Genomic DNA, 16180 nt, shown 5'->3' on the forward strand with positions numbered 1-16180 from the left:
CTGCGCTCACCAGAAACGCCCACTTCCCTCGAATCAATTAATAAACAAAAATTAGTCGGAGGGACAATGTGCGGCACCTATAAAAGCTTATTTACAATCTCACTGCTCACTGATGAATTCGCACCCACAACGGTAGACGGAGGCCCCTTTGAGTCAGGGAGCTTCCATCTGCAGCAGTCACGTAATTCTCTGTGCACAGTGCGAGGATTGCACTCAGATTGGAGCTGAGTTGCAGCTGAGCCCAGCTTCTGACACCTGGGTAACAGGAGAATTTAATGCACTTACTCTGCCTTCACTGACCCTGAACAGATTCCTTAGAAGCGTAACAAAGCAGAAAGGAGTGGATTGGATTTGTGTGGGCTATGAATTTCTCTCTGGTTTGCACCGGGCTCTATTTTGAATGAAAGAAGGCAGCTAGTTGGAAGAAAGGGTCCGAGGAGAATGGCAGGAGGTAAGATGTCAGCACTGGTTTCAGAGATATTGTACTGGCAAAGGGATCTGGGATTGCAGCTCGAATAATTTACAACCAAGGTGGTCCATCCCAAACAGGAATTGTAAATAAGGTTAAAGGGATTTTCTATTCGATCGGCTTCTTTTATTAAGATGCAGCACTGCACGGTGGTTGATAAATGTAATTGTTGCAATGAAATACGTGAAGAATCCTGGATGTCTGTGAATGATCCATTCAAGGTATCCAGAGGAAGGTCTGTACATGGAGGATTCTGCAGGAGCGGCTGCTTCAATCCTCTGTGAAATTATTTCCTGCTGTTTTGGATTGTCTCTGATGCAGACGGTTCTGTTGTTACTGACAATATTTCTGGATGGTATTTAAGCTGGAGACCTGCGGTTGTTGTCGGTTGTTGTCAGCAGTTGTCAACATGCTCCATGTCCTTGATGAACAATGATATACACACCAGAGGGTCAGTGATAAGGACGTTATTTTCGCAGAATTATCAAGAACAGGCTGCAGATTCTTTCAAAGAAAGCCTTCACCTATCTATATATACACACGTCCATGATTAATGCAAGCCGCTGGTTTGATGACTGAAATAATTCATTATAATTTACTACATTTCATTGTAGCAGCTCTCCATTTTACAAAGAAAAAAAAAGATATCCACTTGCTTGATTTTAATAAATGCAGCTCTAATTAGTCTTACTATGAGTAGGATTTGGACCTGTCCCACGTTCCCTTTTGGTTGTCTTCTGAGGCTAAAATCGGGAATTCTTGTACATCCTGGCACCACTGGAATGTTATCATGGAGTCACCTTCAATGGGCAGGGAACTTTTTCACACTACACTGGGGATAACAAAATTATGAATATGTTTCTGTTGTTGCTACATGCTGAGAGGATATAATGGAAGTACAAGCACTGACTTTACACAGTTAAAATGCTTTGACCGTAGTTCCAAAGTTTGCATTTTTATCAGTTGTAGCTATTTCTGTCACCTTTCATCAGAAAACTACGTATTCAAGTCCCGCTCTATGGATCTAAGTGCAAAAGATCCAGGTTAACACATGTGATTCGGTACTGTGGGAGTGCTGCTCTGATATGATTGCTGCCCTCTGGATGAAATATTAAACCAAGGCCTCCTCCATCCTCCCACAAATAAAAGATATGGTGGCAGTGTTTTGTGGAAGATCAGGAGAGCTCTCCCTTGAAATTCATCCTTTCTTCAACATTGTCTGTTCATCAACATTGTGCATTTTGTGGAGTTTAATGTTCGTAAAATGAATATTGCATGTCTTGTTTTTCACTGGTAACTATACGTGAGGGGAATTGATAGGGAGAAGGCAAAGTCTTTTACCCTGGGTAGGGGAATCCAGACCAAAGGACATAGTTTTAAGGTGAGTAGGGAAAGGAACCAGAGGGGCATCTTGGTTGGTAAGGACAAATTGGGCCAAAGGGACTGTTTCCATGCTGTATGACTATGACTATTAACATTGGCTACAAAGTGCTTTTGGACAACTCAAGGTCATGAAAGGCGCTTTGAAAATATAAACCCTTGAGAGGGGTTTGAACCCTTATTCCAAAATATACATCAAAAAAGTGCTGAGTCTCCCAACCAAAATTCATTTTTAATACTTGGCATTAAGACCTTTTAAGTTCCAAAAGCCAAAATGTCTTCCAGTGCACTGCCATAACTTCAGGGAAAAGCAGCTGGAAGCATTGGGTTCTGAGTGAGGCTTCAGATTAGCAAAGTCCAATCAATGTGCTGACAAAGTCCTTCTGCATTTGGAACCTCTGCAGATTCTGAGCAAGACCTGCAACAACAGGAAGCCCTGCAATAGTTGAAGGGTCTGGGACATGGAGGAAATTCCCCGAATCTCAGCCTTGAAAGGGACCCTGCTTTGAGTTATCCAACAGTACGTTGCCCAACAGAAGTAGGCTATCTTTCTGCCCCTTGATGCAGTCAGGCTCCAGGGGAGAAGTGAGGCCTGAACCCTCCCGCAGAAAACCAGTGATCCATTAGTTGTATGGCCCCTCGTAGAATGCTACCATGGCTCCACTAAGTAAGTGCACTTTCACCACCCACCACCTTTCCCATCTGTGCCCGGCTGTAATTCAGTGGAACACGCTCTTGTCTGTGGCACAAGACTGTGAGTTCAAATCCCACTCTGTAAAGTGAAGCACAGAAACTGCCAGAGTTCAGGATTTCTGTACATCTGCGGATAGATGCTGGGGAGTCAACTCACCCATCAGGTTCTGAATCATGCATGACAGTGGGTGGGTTGATGAGGAGGGATTTCACACAAAGCTGCCTTAGGACTGATAGTGTAAGAGCCAAGTGCCTTGATGTTATCACGTATACTAAATAGTCCAATTGAAAACGGACGTCTTTCTGGCTGTGGGATCCGCCCATCGAATGGGACCTAAACAATGGCAGGAAATTTCAGAGAGAGGTGGATAGGAATTTACAACAGCCTTAAGTTCAGCAGTTTCCTGTCTGGAATGATTTCTCAGATGATTGCTGGGAAAGTCCACAAGTTTTTCTCTGAAAACAATTTCAACGATTTAACCTCAACATCCAGTCTCCAAGGTGAAATTTGCAAACATCTCCATCTGTTATCAGTGCGTATAATGTGTCCCCCCTCATTCGTCTAAACTCCAGCGAGTAGAGGCCCAGTGCTGACAAATGCTCATCATAGGTTAAGACGCATAGTTAACATTTCAGGTAGAGTAGCTACAGAAGGTAAAATGGCAAGTGGGATTAGCGTCGTTGGAGCATCTTGGTCAGCATGGGCAACTTGGGCTGAAGGGCCTGTTCCTGTGCTGTGTGGCTACATGATTATAGACATAAAAAGCTGGAGTAACTCAGTGGGTCAGACAGCATCTCTGGAGAAAAGGAATAGGTGACGTTTAGGGTTGAGACCCTTCTTCAAACTGAGATTCAGGGGTAAGGGAAACAATATGATTATATGACTTTATGAATTCATTCTGTGAATGGCATCACAACTGAGCCAAAAACCTGGCTTCTCCAGGCATATGCTCAATCTCCAACAGAGTTTACAAGCTGTTCTATTGACCTTAGGTATTCCTTGGCACAAGATTAGGAAATTCAGCCTTTGTAATTTATTCTACTCTGGATTAAGTTGTTTCTGCTAAAATAAGCACTGAAGAATATTTCAGGCCTTGACCGTTTGTAAAACGGCTCCGAAACCTGCTTCTAATTGCTGCTGCAACCGGTGCTGACGTTCACATAATCCATACCACAGAGGGAAAGTTGCATAGCATTTATCTTACTACAAAAACAGCAGCTGTGACACCAAGTCCCTTCACAGCAAATGGACAAATTAGATTACTTTAATTAAATCAATCTGGAATTTTTTTTAAACTAATATCAATAATGGTGACCATAAAATAACAGGATTGTTGCAAAAAGCCCATCTGGGTCATTACTTTGCTTGAGGGAAGGAAATCTTACCCACTCTGGCCTGTGTGACTCCTGACCTACAACTCTGGTGTTAACTCAACCACCCATTGAAGCAGTGAAATCGGCCTCACATGCAGATTCGCTTAGGAACACAGTTGAGTCCAGTTATCATGTTTATACACTGTACTGTTCTATGTGCTATGCCCTGTGAAATGCCAAACTTGAGGAGCCCACGAAGCATAAAATGGCTGCTGTGTTTCCTTCACCACCATAGCATCAGGAGAGGGGGACAGCCTTTTATGGCTAAAATGAAAATAATTTTCTTCATTCAGAAACCTGTGGATGTCAAGGATCCTTCACCTGATAAGAGGGGGGGAAGCTCAGTGCAAGCTAGAGTGTTCAATTTTCAGAGACCAAGTAAGTCAAGGAATATGGAGATCAGAGGCAGAAAATAATACATATTTCTCCTAATTCTTAATGGGCTGAAGGAACTCTCCTGGCACCCATATATACCGGGGGCAATATACTAACCAATTAATCTATCAACCTGAGAAAGATACATAACGCTGGAGGAACTCAACGGACAAGGCTGCATCTCTGAAGATCATGGATAGGTGACAGTTTGGCTTGAGAACCTTCGGCAAAATATTCAGTCTGAAGAAAAGTCCTAACCCAAATCAATGTTCTCCAGAGATGCAGCCTGACCTGCTGAGTTACTCCAGCATCTTGTGCCTTGCTTTTGTAAGCTAGGATCTGCAGTTCTTTGTATTACAGTCTACCGCTTCAGGGCATGGAATGTAATCAGTGCACCAGGGAGATACCCTCAAGTGAGAACGTGAAAACTCTACATAGACAGCACCAGAAGTCAGTATTGTACCAGGTCTTTAAGGCTGTGAGGCATCAGGTCTACTAGCTGTACCACTGTGCCTCCCACTGAATACTGCAGCATTAGTGGGGCTATAAGACTGTGGGATTGCCTGAAACACTTCCTGCACCTATTCCACATACTTCCTTTGAGTTGAACTGGTGCTTAGTAAAGAATATCTGAGCTTGGGGGACACTTAGAACTTAAAAGTTAGAATAGAACTGGGATAGAAGGATTGTGAGAGCTGGTACCCAAGCTAGACACAAGGGAAAATGGGACGCCCTCAGTCTAGACAACACTGACATAACACCACCAGTGGAATTGTAATGCCAAAACTGCCATAGAGGATGGGAAACATCTTTCATTGCTTTTCTTTCTTGCAGACTCGGGGTGGAAATAGAACAATTGGAGAGCGAGGAATCCCAGATCGCTGTCAAGGAGCAAGTCATTCTGGCAAAGCTGAGGGAAGCTGAGAAATCCATCGAGGACCTGCAAAAGGTAAGCGGATTGGAGGCCATGATTCACTTGCTGCTGAGGGAGAGAGCACTGGAAGGAACTCTGAGAGAACCTATACTGCCAGTGGTGAGGTGAATAAATTCAGGGATCGGGGATAATCTGGAACTGTAAGCAGTCAAAGATCTTTAAAGAGTTGTAGAGTTGGAGGACGTTTGTCAGACAACATGCGTGGCAGAAAAGAATGTCCAGAGTCAATTTTATCTTTCACCCTCTGCTGAGGAAGGCAGTAACTCTTGCTGTGGTGCATCACATTGGATCATAAACACTGGATGGACCAACTACCGACCTCCAATGTTGTGCCCAAAGGTGACGACCTGTCCTTCGCTGGACCTTTCTTTTCCATCACCTGGGCTAGAGTACACTGTTATTTGTGAGAAACAGTTGTACACATATTGTAAACTGATTTGGCCCTTATCTGGTCAGATGCTCCTTGATTGTCAAATATTATGCCACCTACAATAGACTTGGTCAAACATGGCCCAAATCTATCAACATGGTGGCCACTGATCTACAATAAGACAGTGGGCCATCCAAGCTGATTCTCCATCTCTGAAAGTCCTCCCATTGAAAGGGAATGGATAACAAGTGGTAACCACCTCTCAAGAGGCCTGTCCTGAAGCCCCACTCCCACATTGGCATGGTGACATTTTAACCACCTGCCTTCACTTAAGGGCCTGTCCCAGTTACATGATTTTTAAGGCGACTGCCGGCGACTGTTAAAGTCGTAGCAGTTCGTCAAAATTTTCTTTTACCCTACGACAATGACCACGACAATGCCGAGTCAGGTCGATACAAGTTACTTTTTTTGTGAACATAGCACCTGGCTAAGAGATTACACCGTCTTCGGAAACATCACGAAATTCCCATGCTTACCTGATCGTCAAACTGTCGCCTCCAATCTACCTGTCAAATGTCCTGACGGTAAATAAATTGGTTAAACAAAACTATCTTCTGGTATCTTCAAATGCCTTTTCTTAATTTAATATTACATGCTTCTAAATGCATCTGCGACAACCTAGCAAACCTGGGGACAGCATGCGACAGCGCCCACAATAAGCAACGCTACCTGGCGACAAGCCAGCTGTCGCCGAGAAATTTCTATCTGGAAAATATTTCCGTGACGTGCCTAGATTCGCTACGATTCATTGAAGACTCCTCACGATCATGCCCACGACACCCCGGCGAACGTTCGGTGACAGCCTAGTCACCGGCAGTCGCCTTAAAATCGCCTAAGTGGGACAGGTCCTTTACCTTGCAGCTCAGGGCTGGGTGACTCTGAGTTAGGCCACTCTAGTTGTGGTAACTGTGACTGGTTTAAAACGGATGGGCCGAGCGACAAATGCAGCCCTCAATTCAACCACTCAAAGACAAGCAAACCAGCAAGGAGGAGATGGCTGCCCTACAAAGCCACAGGGCAGAAATGGGCATCATCCAATCAAACATTCTGATAGCTGACATCAAATTTTTAAAAGGACATATACTTTATTTTAATTCCCCCTGAGTTTTCCTCGAGATTAATTACTCTGTGAGCTGAAGGGTCTGTACTTTACTATACTATACTATATTATATGATTCTATACTATGCTGTACTATACTATACGGTACTATACTATACTATGCTATGCTATAATATACTCTACTATGCTATGCTATACTATACTATACTAAACTGTGCTATACTATACTATACTATGCCATGCTATACCATATTAAACTAGACAATACTATATTATGGTACTATACTATACAATACAATACAATACAATACAATACAATACTATACTATACTATGCTATACTATACTGTACTATACTATACTATACTATACTATACCATACCATACTATACTATACTATACTATACTATACTATACTATACTATACTATACTATACTATACTATACTATACTATACTATACTATACCATATTATACTGTACTATACTGAAATTTCTTTCCAGAGATCTAAGGAGAGAAACCTAGAGTGTCTCTTTCCTGCAGTACTGAGGGAATGCCAGCCAAGATCAAAAGGGGGTGGTTACTGAGGCCACCTTTGCTCTCTCAGGTTGATGTGAAAGTGGGGCAGGGAGATTTTCACTGTGTCCTGTGCAATGTTTACCTTCCAATCAAAATCACTAAATCAGATATCTTGGGCAGCAACACATTACTGTTTTGTTTAGTTTAGTTTAGTTTAGTTTAGTTTAGTTTAGTTTAGTTTAGTTTAGTTTAGTTTAGTTTAGTTTAGTTTAGTTTAGTTTAGAGAAACAGCGCGGATGTCGACTGAGGTATATTTTTGCCTAGGGTGCTCAGGAGACCTCCTCTACTTCTTTTGTGTTTTAAATACATCTTTACCATTTAACCATTGAAGCAGTGAAAAGGTTATGCTGTGTCTTGTCTTGTCTTGTTGATACTGCACCGACCACCGCTGTTGGGCTATAAACATGCAGTCCCTCATGCATGCAGTTGCAGATTTAAAATTTAGTGTTTGCAAGCAACAGTTTAAAAGATTTACTATCAGCAGCAGATTTTATATGCGGTGGCAAGGGATTCCAAACAGGGATGGTTCTGGGGTACAGCGAGTAGCGGAAGCAGTCTTTGTTGGCCTGGATGGTTATGTAATTCAAGGATTGGTTTAGTCGAGCTCCTGTCCTGTTGTTCCGATTGTATGAAAGATGGGCAATGTTGGATGGAGCCAATGAGTGGGTTTCTTTGTAGACTGCAGTAAGCCTGGATATTATACGGCGTCTTTGGAGGGTGTCCCATTTGAGTTCATGTGTGCCACGTGGGGAAGATATTTAAAGCATTCATCAATTATGAATTGATAATATAATTATTAAGTTATTGTCCTAGCTCCTCAGAGATCTGAGTTAAGCATTCAGAGTTGCATCTTTCACCAGAACATTTAGTGAACTCTGAAAGTTAAGAGCAGAGTAACGGTATTGATGACTTATCAGATCTAAACTGAATAGTTAAGGTGAAAGATAAACCATAATCTAATTGAATAAGCACAAGGGGCTGAATAGCTTTCTCTGCTTCGACTTCATGTCCTTATTACAGATTGTTGTAACATCCTATCTGGCTCACAAATGTTCTTTAGGGATCTAGATTATAACACCTCATGTGACTTAGTGTCTGTCTGATGTTCTTTGATAATTCTTCTACAAAGTACAATATAATGCAAGTTGCTGTTTCAGTTGGGATTGATAATCATTCTTAACTAACCCCTTCACACATTTTATTTAGCTTAATGGAAGTACCTCCAACCGTAGCAATTGCTCATAAAACCGTATTATAGTAAGTGTGTTATGTTGCATTGCAGTGACATAGAAGGAGTTCCATTCAACACAACTCACCACCTGAAACGGTGCGCCACTAAATCAGTTCATGCTTCAACGCAAGCCCCCAGAACTCCATCTACCTGTCATGGTTTCACAACTCTGAATAAAATATTGTTTTAAAATGTGTATTAACCTCACTTTGTAAATTACCCGTAGTTTGCTGACTCTGGTTTATACAGTCACTGAGTTATAACGTCATGCAGCCCAGAACAGGCCCTTCTACCCACTGTCTGCAACAAATATTTATATTATCCCTGCTTTGATCCCATTTTATTCGCCCCACATTCCCATCAATTTCCCCAAAACAACAAATGCAAACCGCTTCGGCACTTATCTGTACATTTGTGGTAATTTACATTGCCCAATTAGTCCACCATCCCACATGTCTTTGCGGTGTGAGAGGAAAGCAGAGCAACTGGTGATCTCATTGGAGCATATGCGAACTCCACACAGACAGCACCAGAGGTCAGAATCAAACTCGAGTCCCTGAAGCTGTGAGGCAGCAGTTCTACTAGCAAAACACAAAGTGCTGGAGGAACTCAGCAGATCAGGCAGTATCTGTGGAGGGTATGGACGGACGATGTTTTGGGTCGGGATCCTTCCTCTACGATGGGTCCCAACCCAAAATGTCGTCCATCCATTCCCTTCACAGATTCAGCCTGACCCGCTGAGTTCCTCCGCCACTTTGTTCTGCTCAAGATTCCAGCATCTGCCGTTTCTTGGGTCTCCAGCTCTATCAGCAGATTGAGGTTGAGATTTCCCCATTTGCGCTGTGGGTGAGGATCCTGACATCAGCCCCAATCAGCCCAGTTCTATAATTAAGGTTAAGCCCCCTTATTCCGAACTGTCCTCCTGAAGAGGCAATGGTTGAAATCAATCTACCCCAATCTTCTAGCAACAGGTGATGTTTATTTCATTAGGTGTCCTGTGATAACAAAAGCCTCTTCAAAAACTAACCTGACAATTTTATGACCTACTGTCGACATATCATGAACCTTCCATAGGGAGGTGCTTGGGCTGTGCATCTTACCCACACCATTAAACTCTCAGTTATGATGTTTAGGTAAATATCTGCCTGGAAAGGCACCATATTCATGCTGAAATCTGACCCTCAGAGCTGAACGCAGCAGTGCAGTTAGGCTCAGAGCCGCTGTCTGTGCCGCTGCAGTAGAACACCCAGTGCTCCAGTATCCCAGCCCTCGCGCTAATAATCCTGTGAATAGCAACTACCATGGAGAATGGTCATGGAAGCTCAAGGCTGACCTTTTGGCCTCACCTAGTGGGCCCCACCAAAACCTAATTGTCTCGTTCCTCAGCAGGAGCGAAACCGGCAGCGTGACATTTCTTTAAAAGCTCCCCTCTTTGCAAATTTGTGTCAAACATCAATCGAGGCCACCATCAGTGAGACCATCCCCTTCATCCGCTTTTTAAAAAATCACCCAGTTTCTTCACTGCTGTTTGACTGCAGCGGAGTTCTTGTAATCCATAATGATATAATAAGCAGTCACGTGACTTCTCATGCACTGATACGCAACTGGTTAGGTCTGTATGAGGAGCCATCTCACTCTGCTTCATAATAACTGCAATGGCAACAAGGAATTTCAGCAGATGCATAGATTTTAATCTTGCTGTCAGTGTGCGTGCCTTGAATAATCGTGCCTTGTGTCCATTACTGTGCTAATAGGTGTATCCTTTATTTTATTTCACAGAGTTTCTCCAAACCTGATGGGGGTAAGTAAGCTTTTCCTACTGGGTTTAAGACATTTTGGTTTGCAAGGGATGTACGGTTGTCGGTGGTATAAATGGGGACTGCAGTTGTACACAACACCTTCACTAAGTGAACACACTTGCACAACACAACTCTGAAAGGGAAATAACCTGTGTCAATTACATAGGCCCCTTCTAATTGTGCATTGATATTTTGAATTCAAAATTAATAAGATTCAAGAGCCATTCCTGTTGCTAAAATTTATATAATTTTGTAATATTAAGATGCAATCGAAGGTTTCAGACTTAAATTCTCTACTTCCATACACTCAGTGGTTGGGTATATTCAGGACACAGCGATTGATATATAAGGGAATCGAGGGATGAAGGCTTGGATAAGGAAGTGGACAATATTAATGAAAGATGTAGCTGTCTTGAGAAGCTTTGGCACATACCTGTTCTTCTCACTATATAATGTAGCATCATTATTTGATTGCCAGTGGGAGGGCATTCGCCACATTGTACAGACCCTGAATGCTTTCCCTAGATTCTTCGGTACTTACCATTTGTGGTTCTTCCCCACAACCCCTCTGATCTTGGTCATTGAAAGTGCAGACAGTGAGTGTTTCTGGTGTAACAGCATTTAAATATCGATCTGCAATTCCCTTTGTGAGACGGGTGAAAAGTTGCCTTATGAACCTCAGTAGGCCTTGCGGAAGTGGTATTCCTGCAGTGATGTTAGATAGGGGTTCTGTGACTTTTTGTAATTTCAAAAATGTACTTTATTCAATATGTGTAGCAGAAATATTATCAGTAAATGCAACTTTTTGTATTCATTATGCCATCCATTCAATACATTTTCTTACAATGCATCAGTGCCATTCATGCATCCTCCATAAGCAAGGAATGTATGAAGCACTTGACAGATTGCAACTATAGGATCCACACCCTCAGTGTCCAGTGGTAGCAGGACCCTAGACTATGGTCCTTCCCCACAGAGCCATAGACTCTCATGTATGTCCCTCACCACATACGTCTACACCTTGGAATGTGCTAGTGGACACATTTATCTAATGAAGTTGTCCTCAAAGAAAGTCCAATACGTTTCGGGCAAACCAGCACAAATTTCAGCAACTTGATGATCTTCTAGCAACAGGTGATGTTTGTTTCATTTGGTGTCCTGTGATAACAAAAGCCTCCTCAAAAACTAACCTGAGAATTTTATGACCTACTGTCGACATTTCTCCTTCCTTTCTGTGTCAGATCTATTGTAAGGCCCATGCAGGGCAGTTCAGATAATAAGCAAACAATTGGTGAGTTGGCTTGACATTGATATGGAATATACCCTGTATAAATGAGCACCCCCTCTCCCTCCAAGCTCCTAAATGGAGCTGAGTCCAGTGTTTATGCATTGAAATGAAATACAACCAAGATTATCCATATATTTGTTGATCCCAAACCCAGACAATTCCTCACTCATGTGTTCACTCACCTGCAATGGCTTCTAGTAATAGGCATAATTTAATTTCAAAACTTGTACTTAGATCTCATATCCTTCCACAAATACATCACCCCCCCCCAACACACACACACGCACACACACGCACACACACGCACACACACGCACACACACACAGCTCTGAAATCTCCTAAATTTATAACCCTTTGAAAACTTTACATCTATCTAATTCTGACTTGCTTATTCCTGTTTTCATGACTCTGACATTAGTGGCCATGCTTTAATTTGCCCAGATACCAAGCTCTGGAATTCCCTCCCTAAATCTGTCTACTCTCACCCTTCAATATGACCTTCAAAACCTTCACTTAAACTAGCCGTCATTCACCCAGCCCAACAGCTCCTAATCCGTTCAGTGTAAAATCTTGCCCACATGAAATACCCTGCAATGTTTTACTTTAGTAAAGGAGCTACATGTATGCATGTTGTTGCTCTGGCACCTTGCTAGTCAGTATACGTGCTTTTTGTAGGTGTTTGCTGTGTCCAAATTGACTTCCTTCTTCCTACAATATTGTTGTAATGGCATCTTGCGATGTTCGTTTCTGACCTCAATAGGAGAAATATTTGTCCAAATTATAAGAATGAAATTGGTTTGAAAACATTGCAACTCTGAGCAAAGAATTTGAAATTAAGAAAGTTATAACAATGACTAGTATATAAAAATTGTTGATGGTAAATATTCAGAATGGCTAACAATTCTTTATGACATTATAGATTGAGTACATGGGGCTCTTAACAATGCATACATTTCATGGTTTCAGTTGCTTAGTTTAATGCAGTTTTGGCACTCCAAAGGTCAAAAACATAATTCCAACTCAATGGAACTTTTATGGTTAGATTTAATTATACAGTCTATTGTTGCTGACACCGTGAGCATCAGCAATTAAAGAAGAGATGGTATTTCAAGTATACGACATCTGCCTATTAAAAGACAGTAGTTTGAGTCATTTTTTGGTTTTATAACAGGGTTGTTAGAAAAGTGTTTCCAACCAATTCAAGCAGTGAGAATCATGCGGGCAATGTAGGATATCCCTACAAGAATTTTGTTTGCTTTAAATTATTTAAACCATACCGTCTCACTTCTTGACCAAAGAAAACCAAACTTAATTATATTGAATCTATTGGAGTTGCTAATGATAATGCATTAGGGTCAACCCATGGATAGGAGAATAGTTGGAATTGGTGTACTTGATATCATTGTTTCCTGTCTCTGAGTCGGGGCACTGTTGGTTCACCTCAAAAGATCTGAATGCAGTCTATACTGACACTCCTAGTGGTGTATTAAAGGAGCACCTCAGTATCCACTGTGACACCTTGCAAACGAGGACCCCTCTGCCGTCTCAAATGTCTGTAAAAAGATCTCACAGCACAATTTTGAAGATTAGCACGGCTTCTTCTAAGTATCCAGGTCAATAATTACCCTTTAACCAACAGCACTAAAGAAACAATAGAGCAACTGCTTCTGTGTGCACAAATGGACTTCCCCTGTGGCTGAGTTCAATGGCAGTGCTGGCAGTGCTGGCAGTGCAGGGAACATGGCGGGTGTAAAAGAATGAATGCAGGCGATTAGGTAAATGATAACAAGTAGGTTCCTCAAGCTGGAGAGTCTGGGAGGGCATAATGTCAAGAAAAGCATTGGCTGTATGGGAATGAGGTATGAAGAATTCATTTACTCATTAGAATTCTTTAGCTTACCAGGCTCCCATTGCAATATTTAAGATGGATCAATAAAATTTGGGGCACAAAGACAATCTGTGGCGATAGAGACCAGACAGAAAATCAACAATGTTTAGTCTAATTTAGTTTAGTTTAATTTAATTTAGTTTAGTTTAGGTTAGTTTAGTTTTGTCACGTGTTTCAATTGTTCTTATGATTTATGCATTTAAGAGAGGTGGACTGTGTTAATAAGCCCATCCTTAATTTCCCACGAGATAATATTGGTCAGCTGTTGCAGTCTTCCTGGTGATGCTGTTCCTGTCTTGCTGGTGGATAGGGAGATTCGGGACTTAGAATCTTTGATGAAGAAGGAATGTTGCTACAGTTCTAAGTCAGGATGTTGTGCCTTGCAGTGGTACCTGCACCCTTTCAACTGCGATGCCGGTCCTTCCAAACGATAGAGGTTTTTGGTTTGGAAGGTGATGTCAAATACTCGCTTTAGTAGGTAGCTGCAGTACAATTTGCAGATAGTGCATGCAATGTGTGCTGGTGGTGGAGAGTGAAAAATGTTGATGCTGGTGGCTAGAGGGACAATCAAATGGGTTGTTTTGTTCAGGATGTAAGTGCCAGGCGAGTGATAAATTCCCTGACACCCCTGGCTTGGTAGAAAGGGTTTGGTTATCCAGGGGGATGAGTATTTTGCTGCTGGAGGTTTGCTGTCACAGCCACTGTGTTTATATGAAGAAACGATGGATAGCTTTCAGTGAGAGGATCACACCTAAAGTTTTAGCATCACGTGGATCCCATCCTAACTATTTGAGTCAACAACCCTTTTACTATTTAGGTAGAGTAATAATCAGCCTGGATAATAAAAACTCTCTCTGGAGGGATTGAATAACATCCACTATCCTGCACGTTTAGAAGATGCTAAGTAACTTTAAGTCGCTCCACTTTGCAAACACCAACTGGCAAATAAGGTGTATCAAATTACAACAGACCGGGTGAATAACAGCGGGAACACATATTTTTACAAAACGTACATTTGTTGACAAGATATTCTTTGAGATAACAGTTCCAGTGATGTGGTCCCCTTGTACACAAATGCTCTATTGTTCCCCAGTGGCTGGAAGCAACATCTGGTGCACAACTAAACCAGTTATACTGGGAGAGCCCAAGGTTTCATGCAGAATGTCACTTTTAATTCACTCACGGGGTGTGGGTTTTACTCAAAGACAGAATTTATTGAACAACCCTTGTTGTCCTTGTTCGGCCATTAAGAGTCAAACACTACCATGTGCAGCATCATGCCGTGAAGAAATACGTCTCCTGAAGGTGGTGTTAATGACTTGGGTGTTTGTGATATTAGAGTGGTTCTCTGGTCCCATTCATAGAACATAGAGCAGTGTAGCACGAGAACAGGCCCTTCAGCCCACAGCTGAACACAATGCCAACTCTAATATAGAACATAGAACAATAAATTTCTTATATTATTCTTTTTTATTCTAAATTTATTTAACTAACGGATTTTAAATTACCTGACTGCGATGATGGAAATTGAGCTCGTATCCTGGTCCTTAGACTTGGTCTCTGGATTGCTCCTCCAGTAAAGTAATTTCTTTGCTATCATATCTATATTTAACTAATGGCGACACTATGGTTCTCTCCCTCCCACTCCTAACACCAACTGCATTTAGGGTGAGGTACATAAGAGTTAGTCACTAATACAGTGGGCCCTGAAAAAGGTGACGGGCATATGTGGGAAGAACAGAATCAACACCATCTGTATTTCAGCTAATATTTTGACTTTGCCCTCAAGTTTGTTGGAACAAGCTTTGGGTAGCATTGCACGCTTGCACAGTTGTTTCTCACATGGGCAGTTAAGCAGTTCCTTCAAATGGCCATTGGACATACCTGGGCATTACTTGGAGAGAGAGCAGGGCAGTTCACCCCATGTCCTGGCTAACACTTACCCTTCAATCAGCCTCATTTGATAAATAGATCATTCTTTCATAATCTGGGCAGCAAAGTGGTGCAAACTGTGGAATCCATTCACCAAAATCATTCTGCCTCTCATCTCCTTTATGATAGACTTTAAAATCTGTCTCCTGAGCCAAGGTTTTTTTGTTCAGTCCTAATATTCTATCACTTACCTCTCCCTGCCTCACCCCTCCCCACCCCCATCTGAATATCTGTGAATTTCTCCTGCAGTGACACAGTCCTATAACACAATACCCTCGATGTAGTTGTTATTAAAAATATCTGATGTCTGGACTCACAATTGACAAGTGGGATGAGCTCAGATAGGAGATAGTTAGACCATAAATCCACACCTTGGCCAAGGCATTTGAAGCATGTGCTGCCCCATGGGAGAGCCATTCATCATTGCACTGTGCGTTCGAACACCACAGCAGGAATTGCAAGCATTCCACAGCGCAAAATATGTGATGGTTTCGGAATTATGTCAAAACCAACTACGTTCCAGCAAGACCGTGGCAGAATCCTACCAGGCAGCAGTGTTTGACATTAATTGGATTTGCAACAAAATTGATAATCACACAACCACAACACAGGCACTGCTGGTGTTCCAGAATTTGAGGAAATGTAAGCGGGAACTGTTGAGAACCCCAATTAATTATGAGAAAGAGTTGGAATCTGTATCATGATGTTGGCTGTGGTACAGTGGGTGGCACATCTGCCTCTGAATCAG

The 16180-nt window shown here is 42.1% G+C and overlaps 1 protein-coding gene across 6 annotated transcripts in view; it reads left to right on the plus strand.

Moving 5' to 3' along the window:
- Positions 1-16180, plus strand: part of LOC144590181 (A-kinase anchor protein 2-like) — a 387659-nt gene that overhangs the window by 171527 nt on the left and 199952 nt on the right. For 5 of the 6 annotated variants that reach the window (XM_078394993.1, XM_078394992.1, XM_078394997.1 and 2 more), the window contains 2 exons: positions 5126-5240; positions 10304-10325. In XM_078394993.1, the coding sequence (XP_078251119.1) occupies positions 5126-5240; positions 10304-10325 (137 nt within the window). Of the gene's footprint in view, positions 1-183; positions 452-5125; positions 5241-10303; positions 10326-16180 lie in introns of those variants that run through there. The other variant, XM_078395007.1, reaches the window with a different exon arrangement.

This window comes from Rhinoraja longicauda, chromosome 3, assembly GCF_053455715.1.
Source record: "Rhinoraja longicauda isolate Sanriku21f chromosome 3, sRhiLon1.1, whole genome shotgun sequence".
NCBI classification, from domain to species: domain Eukaryota; kingdom Metazoa; phylum Chordata; class Chondrichthyes; order Rajiformes; family Arhynchobatidae; genus Rhinoraja; species Rhinoraja longicauda.